This window comes from Nicotiana sylvestris, chromosome 4 (genome assembly GCF_000393655.2).
Source record: "Nicotiana sylvestris chromosome 4, ASM39365v2, whole genome shotgun sequence".
NCBI classification, from domain to species: Eukaryota; Viridiplantae; Streptophyta; class Magnoliopsida; order Solanales; family Solanaceae; genus Nicotiana; species Nicotiana sylvestris.
The window spans coordinates 72,150,437-72,167,518 of NC_091060.1; the positions used below are offsets into that span (position 1 = coordinate 72,150,437).

The window sequence follows — 17,082 nt, forward strand, 5'->3', positions numbered from 1 at the left end:
GTTCTATAGTAAGGTGGTTGGTTTTGTGGTAGTTTGGCTTCACATCCATACTTTACGAGGTCAAAAGGAAGCATTGAAATGTCTTCGAAGATTCCTCTGCCAATAGTTCCTATTCCGGAGGATAGTCCGATCTCGGCCATCCCAATTTATGAGTCAGCAACTATTGAGGAAAATAGATTTTTGCGTCTCCGCATGATGAAAATATGGGACGCCTGGGGAAACAGAAAAGAACCACCAAGTGCGATACCCGGATTCCCTGAGTTGTTTCCTAGGGCAAGTGGGACCTCCAACATCCCCATAAGTTATCCAAATATCCCACTGGGATATCCTACCATTTCGCCCACTTTGCGGGAACACCTTTTGAGGCTCTCCCCCAGGTGTTAACTTCAGGTGCGACTTCAAACATATTCACTGTGCCACCTTGTTCAGCTATGGCACAACCTACTCTACCCAGGCTTAGCTTCGATCCATCCCCTTTCACCTTTCAAGCACCATCTTTCCCAATGGAACCAACCTAGTTTACTACCAATGATTACCCTCAGCCACCTCGGTATGAGTTTACTGCAGGGCAGGAGAAAATTGCAAAAACCCCTGAACAAGAGGAGATTACCATAAAGATGAGAAGCATGGAGCAAAGTCTCAAAAATATACAGGGTCTGAGTGGACAAAAGAGCGTATCTTACGCCGACCTGTGCATGTTCCTGCACGTACATCTACACTTGGGTTTCAAAACCCCGAAGTTTGAAAATATGACGGGCATGGGGATCCCATTGCCCACCTCAAAAGATACTGCAACCAACTGCGGGGAGCAGATGGAAAAGAAGAACTACTCATGGCCTACTTTGGAGAGGGCTTGGTCAGCATCGCTTCGGAATAGTATATTGATTAGGATATATCTCGCTGGCATATCTGGGATGACCTAGCTTGGGACTTTGTCAGGCAGTTTCAATATAACATCGACCTTGCCCCTGATAGGAATTCATTGTCAAATCTAAATAAGAAGTCCTCGGAGAGCTTCCGAGAGTATGCTGTCAAATGGCGCGAACAAGCAGCCAGAGTCGAGCCTCCAATGGACGAGACAGAGATTGTTAGTGTCTTTATTCAAGCCCAAAAGGCTGATTATTATCAAAACATGATGTCTGCGATGGGTAAGCCATTTGCCGAAGCCATCAAAATCGGTGAAATGGTTGAAAATGGGTTGAAAATAGGGCAAATCTTGAGTCAGTCTGCTATAAGGGCTACCTCCCAAGCAATCCAAGGCGGGTCTGGAGGAGTAGCAAACCGAAAGAAGAAGGAAGAAGCAGCAATGGAAACTTCAAGTGCAATAAAACCCCGTCTACCCAGACCTCATTTCTCTTAAAGAACCCTAAAACACTACTATCCCCATCAAGATGCGGCCTATGCTATGGATCTTCAGCCATATGTAGTGATGAATGCACAACCATACATTAGGCCACAATAACGATTCAATCAAAACCGAGCTCCATTTCCCAGAAATCAATCTCCTCACCAAGCCTAGTATAATCCCCAACCTCCACAAAATAATTTCCCTTACAACGCCCGTGCATGGGAGCCACCAAGGAAAACAAACTTCACACCCATTGGTGAGGCATATTCTAGCCTCTTCCCCAAATTGGTCCAAATGGGTTTGTTGCAACCCGTACCCCCGAATAGGCAAAACCCAGAGTCACCTTCTTACCAACTTGGCACCCAGTGTGCCTATCATTCAGGGGCAGAAGGGAATAGTATAGATAATTGTTGGACCTTGAAGAGGGCTGTGGAAGACCTGATAGAACAAAAGAGAATAGTGCTAAGGGACGAAGATGTTCCTAATGTAACTAACAATCCATTACCAGCTCACAACAACGGGTCGGTTATTGGAATGATTTGCGAAGATAAAAAGTTTGACCCAGCTCTAAAAGCCATCATTGCCATAGCCGATATGGAAAAGAAACCAAAAGTTGTCATAAAACAAGACAAAGGGGAGGGGAAGAGTATACCAACCCCTCAGAGTACAGAAAAGAAAGAGGAAACCAAAGCTGGGACAGCGCCCTCGAAGATGTCGTTCTCTATGTCCCCTGAGGTTGAAAGAAAGAACACATGTCATTGAGTCCTCCTAGAAGGTTTGAGCTAAACAAGGGAGCTAAAATGTATGTGCCCAAGGGGACCTACATGGTGCGGGGGCCAATAATTCCATCAAGGCTGAATGAGCTCGTGGTTATTGGCCGCACACCGCAAAGGCCCATGACAGATCCCACTGCCGTTCCATGGAACTACAACAAGGCGGTAGTAAATTACAAAGGCAAAGAGATCTCGGGAGAAGTTAAGGAAAATAACCCGTCTTGAGAAGTACCTTAATCTGGAGGAAGTGAATAATGACACAAAGAAGCGTTTCCCGCCTAAGAAGCCAGTGAGTGGTGAAGAAGCAGAAGCGCTCTTCCAAAAAATGAAAATGGCAGACTACGAGATAATCGACCAGCTCCAAAAGTCTCCTACTCAAGTCTCCCTATTGTCTTTGCTAATGAACTCAACTGAACATCAAAAAGTGTTAATCAAAACTCTTAATGAAGCGTATGTACCCATTGAAACCACGGTGGAACAGCTAGAGAGGATGGCGGAAAAGTTTTTTGCAATCAATCAAATCTCTTTCAGCAAGAATGATTTGCCCCCGGAAGAGGCCGCACACAACAAAGCCCTTCACCTGACAGTTAAATGCAAGGGGTATTATGTGAAAAGGGTCATGCTAGATGGTGGTTCTGGGGTAGATATTTGCCCTCTCTCAACTCTACAATGAATGGAAATTGGTACTGAGAGAATCAGACCAACAACATCCATGTGCATGCCTTTGACGACATAAAGAGAGATACAATATGCGAGATTGATCTGTTTCTGACTATCGGCCAGGTGGATTTCGAAGTGACCTTTCAGGTCTTGGACATGGATACTTCCTATAATTTCCTCTTGGGAAGACCGTGGATTCACACGGCGGGGGTTGTGCCTTCTACTCTCCACCAGATGGTGAAATTCGAACATGAAGATCAGAAGATTGTAGTTCACGGGGAAGATGAGCAATCGATCTACCGAGACCCGTCAGTCCCTTGTCTTGAAGCTAGAAAAGGAAGTGAACATATAGTCTATCAAGCTTTTGAGGTTGTGGTCGCGGACCAATGCGAAGAAGGAAACCCGTTCCCTCAACCCTTTCTCTCAAATGCGTCAATTATGGTTGCCAAAGAAATGATCAGACATGGTTACAAACCCGGGAAGGGGCTCGGGACTTCATTGCAAGGAATTACTGAACCTATCACCCAGACTGCTAGTGAGAAGTTCTTTGAGGTAGGTTTCCAACCCACATCAGCTGATGGAAAATGGGCGGATGAAATAAAGAACAATGGTTGGGCCTTGCCTCAGCCGATTCCGTATCTATATAGGACATTTGTCAAGCCTAAGTACAATGAGGAAGAGGAATATGAGGCCTTTACGGCCGAGGAAATTGAAGAAATTTGTAGGGATATGAGGCAGATGCTGTATGAAACCCACATGGTCCAACCAGGGGAAGGCTCAAGCACCGCTGAGGTGCTATACATGGGACCCAGTGCCAAACTGCAAAATTGGAAGGCTACTCCATTCCCAATAAGGCGGGAATCCCGGTAGTCCAGTCCTACCACTTTTTCTGCATCACGAGTTATTTCATGGTGTAACTCGGATGTTTTCTTTAGTTTCCTGTCTTTAATTCCCAATGTAAACCCTGTTATCTTTAAATTCAAAGAAATGAAATCAATATTTCATCGTTCATATTTCTTTATTCTTTCTATATTTTTGTTATTTTTCTCTTTTATTTCTTCTTTCAGTTCTAATAATGCAGCTTTAAATAACATGACATGCTTGCAAACTTCATGCCCAGATTCAAACACACTGTCTAACTATGAAATAATGAACCAAGAACCGGAATATGATGAAGAAGAGGCTTTTAGGGAAATAAATCGAGAATTGGAACAATTTGAGAATAAACCTAAGCCAAACTTAAATGATTCTGAGCCAGTTAATTTGGGTAGTTCTGAAGAAGTTAGGGAAACCAAGATAAGCATTCACACGGATGAAAAAACTCGGGATGCATTGATCCAACTCTTGTTTGAATTCAAAGATGTGTTTACTTGGTCATACGACGACATGCCAGGACTGAGTGTCGATTTGGTGGTTCACAAGTTGCCAACTTACCCTGATTATCCCCCTGTCCAGCAAAAGCAAAGAAAGTTTAAAACTGATATCAGTGACAAGATTAAAGAAGAGGTCACGAAACAGTTGAAAGCGGGGGTGATCCGAGTGATTCAATACACCACATGGTTAGCCAACGTAGTTCCAGTTCCAAAGAAAGATGGGAAAACTCGAGTGTGTGTGGATTACAGAGATCTGAATAAAGTAAGTCCTAAGGATAATTTCCCTTTGCCGAACATCCACATCCTTGTTGATAATTGCGCCGAACATGAGATACAGTCCTTCGTGGATTGTTACGCAGGATATCATCAGGTGTTGATGGAAGAAGAGGATGTAGAAAAGACGACTTTTACTACACCCTGGGGCACATACTGTTACAGGTTCATGCCTTTTGGTCTAAAGAACGCCGAGCCAACCTACATGAGGGCTATGACTGCCATTTTTCATGATATGATGCACCAAGAGATAGAGGTGTATGTGGACGACGTGATCATCAAGTCCAAGACCCAGGATGACCATGTTCAGGATTTGAGAAAATTCTTTAAGCGGCTGGGTAAATATGATTTGAAGTTAAACCCAGCCAAATGTGCATTTGGGGTACCGTCTGGGAAACTCTTGGGATTCATAGCCAGTCGAAGGGGCATCGAGTTAGATCCAACAAAGATAAAGTCCATTTGAGATCTGCCTCCTCCAAGAACCAAGAAAGATGTTATGAGCTTGCTAGGAAGATTGAACTACATCAGTCGATTCATTGCCCAGTTGACGTCTACATGTGAACCCATCTTTAAGCTGCTAAAGAAAGATGCAGCAATTAAATGGACAGACGAGTGCCAAGAAGCTTTTGGCAAAGTCAAAGAATACTTGTCGAACCCGCCAATCTTGGTCCCACCTGAATCGGGAAGGCCTCTGTTCTTGTATTTGACAGTCTTGGAGAACTCTTTCGGATGTGTCCTCGAGCAACATAACGTGATCGGGAGGAAAGAACAAGCAATCTACTATTTGAGCAAAATGTTCACAAGTTACGAAGCTAAATATACCTTGTTGGAGAGAACTTGCTGCGCTCTGACTTGGGTTGCTCAGAAGCTGAGGCATTACTTGTTGGCCTACACCACTTACCTCATTACCAGGTTGGACCCTTTAAAGTACATATTCCAGAAGCCAATGCCCACAAGAGGTTAGCAAAGTGGTAGATCCTACTCACTGAATTTGACATAGCCTACGTTACTCGCACGACAATGAAAGCCCAGGCGTTAGCAGATCACCTAACGGAAAACCCGGTTGATGATGAATACCAACCTTTGACCACCTACTTCCTTGATAAAGAGGTAAATTCAGTTGAGGCAATATCTGAAGATACTAATGCTTGGAAAATGTTCTTTGATGGAGCGGTAAACGTAAAAGGTGTTGGAATTGGGGCAATCTTGATCTCACCCACTGATCAGCATTATCCAGCCACAGCCCGGCTTCGATTTTTCTACACAAACAACACTGCCGAGTATGAAGCCTGCATTATGGGTATGAGCATGGCAATTGACCAAGATGTCGAAGAATTGTTAATCATGGGAGATTTGGATCTGATTATCCAACAAGCCCAAGGAGAATGGGAGACTCGAGATGTCAAACTTATTCCCTACAGGCAACATGTGGAAGAGATTAGCAGGCGATTCAAGTCAATAGAGTTCAGGTACATCCTTCATTGTCACAATGAACTAGCTGATGCACTTGCTACTTTGGCCTCGATGCTGCCATACCTAGGCAATGCCCACATTGATCCCTTGGAAATCCAAATCTGGGAAAAGCACGGTTACTGTAATACGGTTGAGGCAGAACTAAGTATGCAGCCATGGTATCATGATATCAAAAGATTTTTGAAAACTAAAGAGTACCCCGAGCAAGCCAGCGGGGACCAAAAGAGAACCATTAGACGCCACGCAAGTGGTTTCTTCCTGAGCGGTGATGTCTTGTACAAAAGGACTCCGGACCTCAACATGTTAAGATGTGTTGATGTCGAAGAGGCTGGAAGTATCATGTATGAAGTGTACGTAAGACTATGTGGACCCCACATGAACGGGTATGTTTTAGCAAAGAAAATCCTTCGAGCGGGCTATTACTGGATGACTATGGAAAAAGACTGTTTCAGTTTCGTCCGGAAATGTTATCAATGTCAGGTGCACGGTGATTTGATTCATACACCGCCTACAGAACTGCATCCCATGTCAGTACCTTGGCCATTTGTTGCCTGGGGCATGAACGTCATTGGGCCGATTGAGCCAAAAGCTTCAAATGGACATAGATTCATATTGGTCGCTATCGACTACTTCACAAAGTGGGTTGAAGCAATTACTCTCAAGTCTGTCACCAAGAAAGTTGTAGTAGACTTCGTGCATTCCAATCTCATCTGTCGTTTTGGTATTCCTGCAACTATCATTACAGATAATGCTGCAAATTTGAATAGTCATTTGATGAGGGAAATATGTGAACAATTCAATATAACGGATCGGAACTCTACTCCTTATCGTCCCAAAGCCAATGGTCTCGTCGAAGCAGCAAACAAGAACATCAAAAAGATTTTGAGAAAGATGATTCAAAGTACCAGGTAGTGGCATGAAAAGTTGCCTTTTACATTGTTGGGGTATCGCACCACTGTGCGCACATCGGTCGGAGAAACCCCGTACCTTTTGGTTTATGGCACAGAAGCCGTAATACCAGCAGAAGTTGAAATCCCTTCCCTCCGGATTATTGTTGAAGCTAAAATTGAAGACAGTGAGTGGGTCAAAACCCGTCTGGAACAGTTAACCCTGATTGATGAAAAGCGAATGGCCACAGTCTGCCACGGGCAGTTATATCAACAAAGAATGGCCCGTGTCTATAACAAGAAAGTGCGACCTAGAAACTTTGAAGTGGGGAAACTCGTTTTAAGGCATATTCTCCCCTATCATCAGGAAGCAAAAGGAAAATTTCCTCCCAATTGTAATGGTCCATACATTATCAGAAAATTGTTGCCAAAAGGGGCATTATATCTGGGAGGCATTGAAGGAAATGACCCTGAAACAGCTGTAAATGCAGATGCAGTCAAAAGATACTATGTCTAATCCTTTTGCAGCAATAGCATTTATCCGATTGGGATGACGAAGGCTTTCATTCTCGCTACCCCAAACACTCCAATTTTCGCTAACCCTTTGAGTCGGTTACCTTCCTTCCATTACCCTCTTTGGAACTTAAAAGATATTCGGAAAAAAATGAAAAAATGAAAAAAATGAAATGATGAAAAAAAAGAAAAAAAAAGAAAATGAAAAAGAAAAACAAAAACAACAAAAACAAAATGTTTCCCTGAACTACGTTCGACTTGATTCCAAAAGGATACGTAGGCAGCCTCTCTCTGGGGTTTAGTCACACCAAAATAAAAATCCAAATTCTCCCAAAAGTAAAACTAGGGCAGATGTTATAATGGTTCGACGATGATCCCGCCTGAACGGTTCCAAAGTTGTAATTCCATCCAAGTTCTTTTTACCCAAACATTGTTCAAGTCCTTCCGATCAATCAGTGAAAGGTTTTCAAAATCAGAGAACGCAGTTGGTTGGATCCGATGTAATCAAGATGAGAGAAATAAAATGAGAGAGTCTTATTGGTGAAAACCTACGGGCACCATAAGGCGATGGTGAGCAGAGAAATTGAAAATAAGAGAGTCTTGTTAGTGAAAACTCGTAAAAGAGCACTATAAGGCGATGGTGAGAAGAGAAATGAGAGAGGTCGATTGGCGAAAACCCGCAAAGGGCGCCGTTAATCGAAAAGAAGAAACCCCTCACCACCATTGGTATTGAAAGTGTCCTGGCAAGGTTTCTTGGTTTTTAAACACGGGTCGCAATGGGTTTATGAGAAGTTGGATAGTTGTGCAGATCGGGTATCCAGTCCAAGAAGCATGTCATGTCTATTGAAGTCTGCATGCACCCCAGATAAGTCCTTCTTTCCTCCCCGAGAGGGACACTTCTCCTTAAATTCATTTTCTTGTCCTTTGTTTACTTTTCCTTGAATCCCTTTCGGTCTAACTCTATTTCCGAGACTAATACAAAGAAAAGGTGGCAAGATTGGTTTTACAGGGTTCTGCTTAATAAAAGCCAAGTCCAAAGAAAAGTACCCAGCCTCAGCGGGTGCATCAAGTCGATCCCGACTGGCCATGATGGCTGATGCTCTGAAATTAGAGTTATTGAAAATGAAAAAAAATCCAAAGTCAAAAGCCCCTAGAGGCAGAATAAAGTGAAAGGGCCAAAGCCCTATACGGTTGAGCCGTCATGAGAAATTTTGAAAAGTTGAGTTCCTCAGTTTTAGGAGAGAGATCAATCTTCAGAAAAACCAGTGAACAACAGGGGTTATCACCAAAAGAGTTGGGCCGAGATAAAGTGATCAAAAACAATCAAGGCCACAAAACCAACCACCATTTTCAAACTAACAATTGTTCTTTGTTTGAAAACATGAAACAGGTGCAATCCAAAGAAACCTTGCAAGAAGCAGGTGCAACCAAACAGAAACTGCGCAAGGCTAGAAATAGCTTTGAGGCAAAAATAATCCAAAATGGAAGTCTCCTCTAAATTCTTTCCCGCATTTTTACTCATTTACTTAAATAAAACAAAAAAATGAAATGAAAAGAAGAAGGAGAAAAATTCAAAATCACGATAGCATAGGGCTCCACTCCCTAGTTGTCCTCGGCATAACCCGTGGACCTCCCTAGCATAACCCGAGGACCCTTTTTATTCTTCTTCTTTTCCGGCATAACCCGATGAACTTTCCCGGCATAACTCGTGGACCTCCCCGGCATAACCCGGGGACCTTTTTCTTTTCCGACATAACCCGTGGACCTCCCCGGCATAACCCGAGGACCTTTTTCTTTTTTCCGGCATAACCCGATGACTTTCTCGGCATAACCCGTGGACCTCCTCGGCATAACCCGAGGACCTTTTCTTTTCCGGCATAACCCGATGAACTTTCCCGGCACAACCCGTGGACCTCCCCGGTATAACCCCGGGACCTTTTCCTTTTCTGGCATAACCCGATGACTTTCCCGTCATAACCCGTGGACTTTCCCGGCATAACCCGTGGACCTCCCCGGCATAACCCGAGGACCTTTTTTTTCCCAACATAACCCATGGACCTCCCGGCATAACTCGAGGACCTTTTTCTTTTCCGACATAACCTGATGAACTTCCCTAGCATAACCTATGGACCTCCCCGGCATAACCCGAGGACCTTTTTTTTTTCTTCTTCTTTTCCGGCATAACCCGATGACTTTCCCGGCATAACCCGAGGACCTTTTTCTCTTTTCTGGCATAACCCAATGACTTTCCCGGCATAACTCGTGGACCTCCTCGGCATAACCCGAGGACTTTTTTCTTTTTCGGCATAACCCGACCTCCCCGGCATAACCCGAGGATCTTTTTTCTCTTTTCCGGCATAACCCGATGACTTTCTCGGCCTAACCCGTGGACCTCCCCTGCATAACCCGAGGACCTTTTTCTCTTTTCCGGCATAGCTCGTGGACCTCCCCGGTATAACCCGAGGACCTTTTCCAGCATAACCTGGCAATCCTTCCAATTTAGGGCTTCATTGCTTACTCTCGTGCTCCCAAGGATACACAATCCTGACTTCAGCGAAGAAATAGTTTAGATTTTGTTGCAAATAATTCACGAAATCTTCCTAGTAAAAACTAGGGCAGAAAAATTTCGTTCGTTTGTTTGTTTTGGTGTCCGAGCAGGTTTGACCTCGAGGCACAGGATTCGAGATGACCAAAAGAATGAGTCTCAATCCAGAATAAAGAAAGAAGGATAGAGAAAAAAGAAGTGAACTCAAAAAGGATGTGGACTGCTCAAGATATGATTGAAGTTACAAGCCTGGCATGTCCCACCTTGGTCCAAAGCTGAAGAACGAACCAGCGGTGTACAGCTGACGAGCATCAAGATTCATATCAGAGTCTGCAACAAGAACCATCCAAGACTCAAGATCAAGCTTCAAGAGATTTATAGATAGGAATCTTGTAACTCATAGTTGATAGGTTTAGCTAGTTTAGCTTTTTACTTTTCATTTTGGTGTAATAAGGAGTTCAACAAGCAGTAGCAGCAGCAACAACAATGAAATCACAGCTTCCTGGTAGTTCCAGCTACCAAAACTTCTAGAACTACACTGACTTGATTCCTTTATAGCCAAGGATATGTAGGCAACCTTTGAAGCAAGGTTCGGTCAGGCTCTTTTCAAAAATGCTTCTCATGGAGTGTCAAACGGGCAAAAATCTCTCATAATTGCTCATTTTATCTTTGCCCGAAAACCCTTCGTATCTCCGAGCAAAGAGGGGCAGCTGTGAGCACGTGATTTTTGCCTCACATGAGTTACTCCTACAGAATTCCCACAAATTAGATTTTTCTTTTAATTTTGTTATTTTAGGAGTCATTGTAGAATTTTCTGATTATTTGCATGTTTGTGCGCATGTTTAATTCTTTTTAATTCATAAAACTACAAAATACATTTCATTTGCATTTAGGATTTAATTTTACATATTTTAGATTAATTAGTAAATTAGTTTGCTTTACAAAAATGAAAAAATCACAAAAATAGTTCATGTTGCAGTTTCACTTTTTAATTTCGAATTTTGTAGCTTTTTCTTTAAAATTAGGAGTTAATCAATTTTTGTAAATACTATGCTTGAGTAATTGATATACTTTGATAGGTTAATTTAGCTTTAGGATTTAATTTAGTTTTTATTTTAATTTGAGAAAAAGAAAAAGAAAAATTAGAAAGTTTGAAATTGAAAAAAGAAAAGAAAAAGGAAACAAATAATAGGATTTTGGGATCTTTTAATTCAATTCCCTAGCCCAAATGTCGAAATGCCCCATAACTCGTCCAATTTCTGACCCATCCGTCTCCCTACCCGATCTGCCCCCTTATCTAACCAAACGACCCCGTTTCGATTCCCTTGATCAGGACCGTCGATCTCACTTGATCGAACGGTCCGGAACTGAGCCCCATTTTACTATATATCTATCCAAATGCCCCCTACCCCCCCCCCTCTAACTCATCTCTCTCATCTCCCCATCTTCAGAGACTAAACATGAACCCTAGCGCCGCCTCAATTTTCCACAACCTCAAGCTGGTGGCGCCACCCCTGACCGGCCCCAAATTAACAACATAGAAGCCTCACACCCTCCCCTTTTCCAATCCATAACTCTTTTCCCTCGAATCCTGCCAGAACCTGTCGAATCTTAAATCAAAGTTCGAACTCTAAAATTCCAAAACCCCAAATCGGCGAGTTTATTGAAGGTTTGAGGTCGAAATTGACCTTATTCGTATGTTTTCGTTTGAGAACACACGATTAAAGCCCATTTCGGGAAAAATCGAAGGGGCGAGGAGTAATTTCAGAATTTTGTCTGCCTGGTTCTTAGGTATTCTCAGATCCTTTTCGTTTCTTTCATTTTTCTTCTTTTTCTTATTTTGTTTAAGTTCCAGTTTTCATCTCCTCCTTCATCTTTTCTGTTTTGTTTTTCGTTCTGAATCAACTTTGCTCATGTGTTAAAAATTAAAGTTTGTTCGTGCATGTCGTTTTAATTTCTTTGTTCTTTGTGTTATTTCATTTTCTGGTTTTCAAAGAAAGGAAATCTGAGTGTCTCTTGGGCAATTCTGTCTAGCCTAGTGATTCTATATAGGCTCTGTTAAGTAGAGGCCCAGGAAAAGGATTCAACCCGGGTCTTGTAAATCAGGTTTGGTGTGAACCATTGGGTTAACTTGACCCATGAGGTGTCAGGGTAAAAACAGCGTTCCTAGGGGCTAATTAGGAATTTAGTCTAGGGAATATATGTATAACTGATTTAGGAAGCTTCTGAGAAGGTGTCTTTGGGACTAAACTGAAATACTGAATTTTAAACTAAGGGTACAGCAGCAAAAATGAAAATTCTAAAAGAATTAATGTGCAAAACTGAATCCATGCTATGCTGCCCTAAGGCTTGCCTATAAAGGCACTGTTTCTTCACTCACAAGGGAGATTTTTTTAGAGACAAAAATTCTGGAAAAATAAAGTTGAAAACGGCTGAGGTCCATTCCAAACTCAAAAACACTGAAATTTTGCTGAAAACTTGGTTTCTAGCTTCTGGTTTTTTCTTCCTTTTGGTTAATTAGAATTTCTGAAATATCCAAATCAAGTAGCTATTTTTTTGTTTGGTATTGCTGGTTGAAAAACGCTTTGAGTTTGGGATTTTAAAAGTGTTAGTTTGAGCTACTGATTCTGGTACTATTGCATTGCTGATTCTGCTACTGCTATTCATTAACTCCTCATTCTTTGTGGTTCCCTTTCAACTTCCAGGTATTTCTTCAAACCATGGATGGCAAGTGATTGTAAACATGCATTTTAGAGTGAAAACTTGACTAAATACAAATTTTGTTTTGAGTTTTGCTTCTTTGTTTCTTCCATTTCTGTAGCATTTCTACAGTAAATCTGAAGTTATACATGTTATTTCAGTTTTTCCATGCTCTTAATATGCTGTAAGAATAAATTAGTGTTATTTGAGAGTGTGGTTGTAAGGTTTGGGGTCAATGAATGATATGCTAAGTTCTGAGATTCTACTACTGTGAGAAATGAGAAGAGAGTTGGCTGAACTATGGTTCAAATGAACTGGAGCTCTGTTCATATAGTTTTCAAAATTATTGAAGTGGTTATTGGGATATGTATAGATTGCTTAAACTAAGCATACTCTTGCTTTTCATGTCTATTCAAGTTGTTAACCATGTCTGGATTACAATTGTGATTCCATACCAAATAAAAGTCAGTGTTTGTTTTCTTTTTAGACTGACTTAAATTCGTTTAAAGTGATAGGGTTAAGCATTGAAATCAGGTTTGTTTGAGTATGAAACCTTTTTTGAAGAACATATGAATTTGAGGTTTAGTATGACTAATAATACAATATTTTGATATATATGTTGAGATTGATAAAGGTTTAATAGTTTAGTACATATTGTAATATTAATTCCATGTAATTTAAATTTGGTCGTGGTTTGTCTTGAATGATGATTTATTTTGCATAAAAGCTGCCTGCACGTGGTTTACTGTTAATTCAGTTTTGATGCTTCTAAAGTCTAAATACCATCCATGTTCTTGTATGGTCTTGATCTGTGAGCCCCTGGTCTCCAGCTGGTATGTGTTCTTTAAGGTTTGGGCTCACTTTTGGGCCTGGACAAGACCATTGTGAAACCGGCGACTTTGCAGCCTTGCAACTCTGTCAGGCTATTGGGCCTCATGCCAGGCCCAAGCCTTTGGATTTAAAAATGGATTGGATCTCATTTAGTGTTGGCCCTTCTGATTAATAAATTAAACATTGGCCTAAAGATACTTAGAATGTTTTAAGTCTTCATTAATTAATTAGATTTCATTAAATAGATTTGGGGCGTTCCATATTAAATAAGATTATTTTATGGCCCTTAAACCTTAGTTTGAGTTTCCTTTAAAATCGAAATTGAGGTGTGCCATGCCAAATAAAATCTCAAAATACATGGCCCTCATTTAATTAATTTTAAATCCTTAGAAATCGCGGCGTGTCATTTAGTTGAATTTTCCATAGCCCTCGCAAATTTGAAGGTGCGTAGTTGCTTTAGGCGCGTAATTTGAATTAATTTTCTTAAACTCGGATGTGCATTTCATGTGACCCAAATCTAAATCTCAACAATGTTAAATAAAAAATGTCACAGACCGTGGGTGCATTTCCTATGGCGTGGTTCAAAGACGTGTTTTAGATAACGTTGAATTTTCCTAAAATTAATTAAAAGCGGTTAATAATTTAAAATTATACCATAGGCTAAAACATGTATTAAAATCAGATAATAGGCAAATTATGATAGTTTAAGCAACCATGCTAGAACCACGGAATCCGGGTGCCTAACACCTTCCCTCGAGTTAACAGAATTCTTTATTCAGAATTTCTGGTTCATAAACTTCAAAAGAAATTTCCTCGATTTGGGATTTTAAGATAAGCCGGTGACTTGGGACACCAGAAAACAAACCATCCCAAGTGGCGACTCTGAATAAAATAAATAAACAATCTCATTTCGAATAATGTCACTTAAATTGGAAAAACTCTCTTGTACTACCCTCGGGTGGGTGTAAAAAGGAGGTGTGACATACACCATGTGCGAGAACTAAGAAAGAGGTTCATGAAGATAGAATTCAGACATGTGCCCAGAATTCAGAATGAGTTTGTCGATGCATTGGCCACTTTGTCATCTATGATACAACACCCAGATAAGAATTACATTGATCCCATTCCGGTGAGGATCCATAATCAGCCAACATATTGTGCTCATGTCGAAGAACAAGCAGATGGAAAACCTTGGTTCCATGACATCAAAGAGTACTTATCAAAAGGAGAATACCCGGAGCATGCAAATCACACTCAAAAACGCACACTCCGGAGATTGTCAAATCACTTCTTCCACAGTGAAGGGAACTTGTACAAAAGAACTCCTAATTTGGGTTTACTAAGATGTGTCGACGCAAAGGAAGCTTCTAAGCTACTTTAGGATGTGCATGCTGGGACATGTGGCCCACATATGAATGGTTTCGTCTTGGCTAAGAAGATACTCAGGTCCGGTTACTTTTGGATGACAATGGAGATGGATTGCATCCACTATGTCCGCAAATGCTTTCAGTGTCAAGTGCATGTCGATATGATAAAATTGCCGCCAAACGAGCTCAATGCAACAAGCTAACCTTGGCTATTCGCCGCTTGGGGAATAGATGTTATTGGTCCAATTGAGCCCACTGCTTCAAACGGACATAGGTTCATTTTGGTAGCCATTGATTACTTCACAAAATGGGTAGAGGCTGCATCTTACAAAGCTGTAACCAAGAAAGTCGTCGCATATTTTGTCAAGGATCGTATTGTTTGCCGATTTGGAGTTCCCGGGTCCATTATTACTGATAATGTCGCCAATCTCAACAGTGATCTGATGAAAACTATGTGTGAAGCTTTCAAAATCAAGCACAAGAATTCCACAGCCTATAGACCTTATATGAATGGAGCCGTAGAAGCCGCCAATAAAAACTTCAAGAAGATACTAAGGAAAATGGTAGAAAACCACAAACAATGTCATGAGAAGTTACATTTTGCTTTACTGGGATACCGCACCACGGTTCACATATCAACCAGGGCAACTCCCTACATGCTGGTTTGTGGTACCGAGGCTGTCATCCCAGCCGAGGTGGAGATTCCTTCTTTAAGAATCATACAGGAAGCTGAACTCAGTGATGCAGAGTGGATAAGGAGTCACTATGAATAATTGGCCCTTATCGATGGAAAGAGGATGAATGCAGTATGTCACGGCCAACTTTACCAGAACAGAATGTCTAGAGCTTTCAACAAAAGGGTCAAACCGAGACAGTTCGCACCAGGTCAGCTGGTGATGAAGAAGATCTTCCCACATCAAGATGAATCCGAAGGGAAATTCTCTCCCAACTGGCAAGGTCCATACATGGTTTACAGAGTACTAATAGGAGGAGCACTCATACTTGTAGAAATGAACGGAGAAGTCTGGCTAAAACCAATCAATTCAGACGCAGTTAAGAGATACTATGCCTAAAATACTTTACATTTCTCTTCTGATGTAATTGAACTACGCTTGACCTGATTCCTGTTTAAGAGGGGATACGTAGGCAGCCTTATGGGTTCGGTCATATCATAATAAAATTTTCATTTCCCCCAAGATCAGAAACTGGGGCAGAATTTTGAGGAGGACCCTCAAAATTCCGGAGCAAGTCCAGCCAACGCCGTCGCATGCCAAAAAGTCAGTTAAGAAACTGGGGCAGAATTTTAAGAAGGATTCTCAAAATTCCAAAGAAGGTTCAGCAAAGCCTATTATCTGCAAACGGTCAAAGATCATCTACCAAACTGGGGCAGAATTTTGAGGAGGAAGACCCTCAAAATTCTGATATAAGAGAGCTACAATGCCTTTAAGATGTGTTACAGTCACTAATTCATCTAAATGTATCAATATATTTCTGAAATAACTCTATTTTGTATCAAATTGCATATTTTTGAAAACTCTATTTTCATAGCAGTCAGGTGTCACCCAGGGGAACTCGAAAGGCTTTCAGAATGGAGCAAAGCAAATCCAGCCGACAAAAACACGAACCAACCTCCCCCTCACAAAACTTACAATTTTTCTTTGAACGCACGCACATCCGACGTAACGATAACATCCACGTAGCAAGATCACTATCAATCAGGCCATCAGGCACCGAATATATCTCCAGCTAAGACATATACTACTCTTATTTGCTACGTGCTCTTTGCATGAGGCTAATCCTTGCCTCCATAACTGCATGAGGCTAATCTCTGCTTTGATATTTGCATGAGGCTAATCCATGCCTCCTTATTTGCATGAGGCTAATCCCTGCCTCCCTATTTGCATGAGTCTAATCTTTGACTCCATCCTGCATGAGGCTAATCACTGCCTCCATCCTGCATGAGGCTAATCCTTGCCTCTCTATCTGCATGAGTTTAATCCCTGCCTCCCTATTTGCATGAGGTTAATCCTTTCCTCCATATTTGCATGAGGTTAATCCCTGCCTCCTTATCTGCATAAGGCTAATCCTTGCCTCCCTATTTGCATGAGGCTAATCCTTGCCTCCACACCTGCATGAGGCTAATCCTTGCCTCCCCATTTGCATGAGGCTAATCGTTGCCTCCATAATTGCATGAGGCTAATCCTTGCCTCCACACTTGCATGAGGCTAATCATTGCTCCATACTCGCATGAGGCTAATACTTGCCTCCATAATTGCATGAGGCTAATCCCTGCCTCCCCACCTGCATAAGGCTAATCCTTGCCTCCATATTTGTATGAG

The 17,082-nt window shown here is 41.7% G+C and overlaps 1 protein-coding gene across 1 annotated transcript; it reads left to right on the forward strand.

The window, feature by feature from the left end:
• Positions 1-5,447: 5,447 nt before the first annotated feature.
• On the forward strand, positions 5,448-7,304 carry LOC138889695 (uncharacterized). The gene is made up of 3 exons (XM_070173029.1): positions 5,448-6,021; positions 6,646-6,808; positions 7,205-7,304. Exons 1-3 carry the CDS (start codon positions 5,448-5,450, stop codon positions 7,302-7,304), a joined length of 837 nt encoding a protein of 278 aa, XP_070029130.1.
• Positions 7,305-17,082: the final 9,778 nt, after the last annotated feature.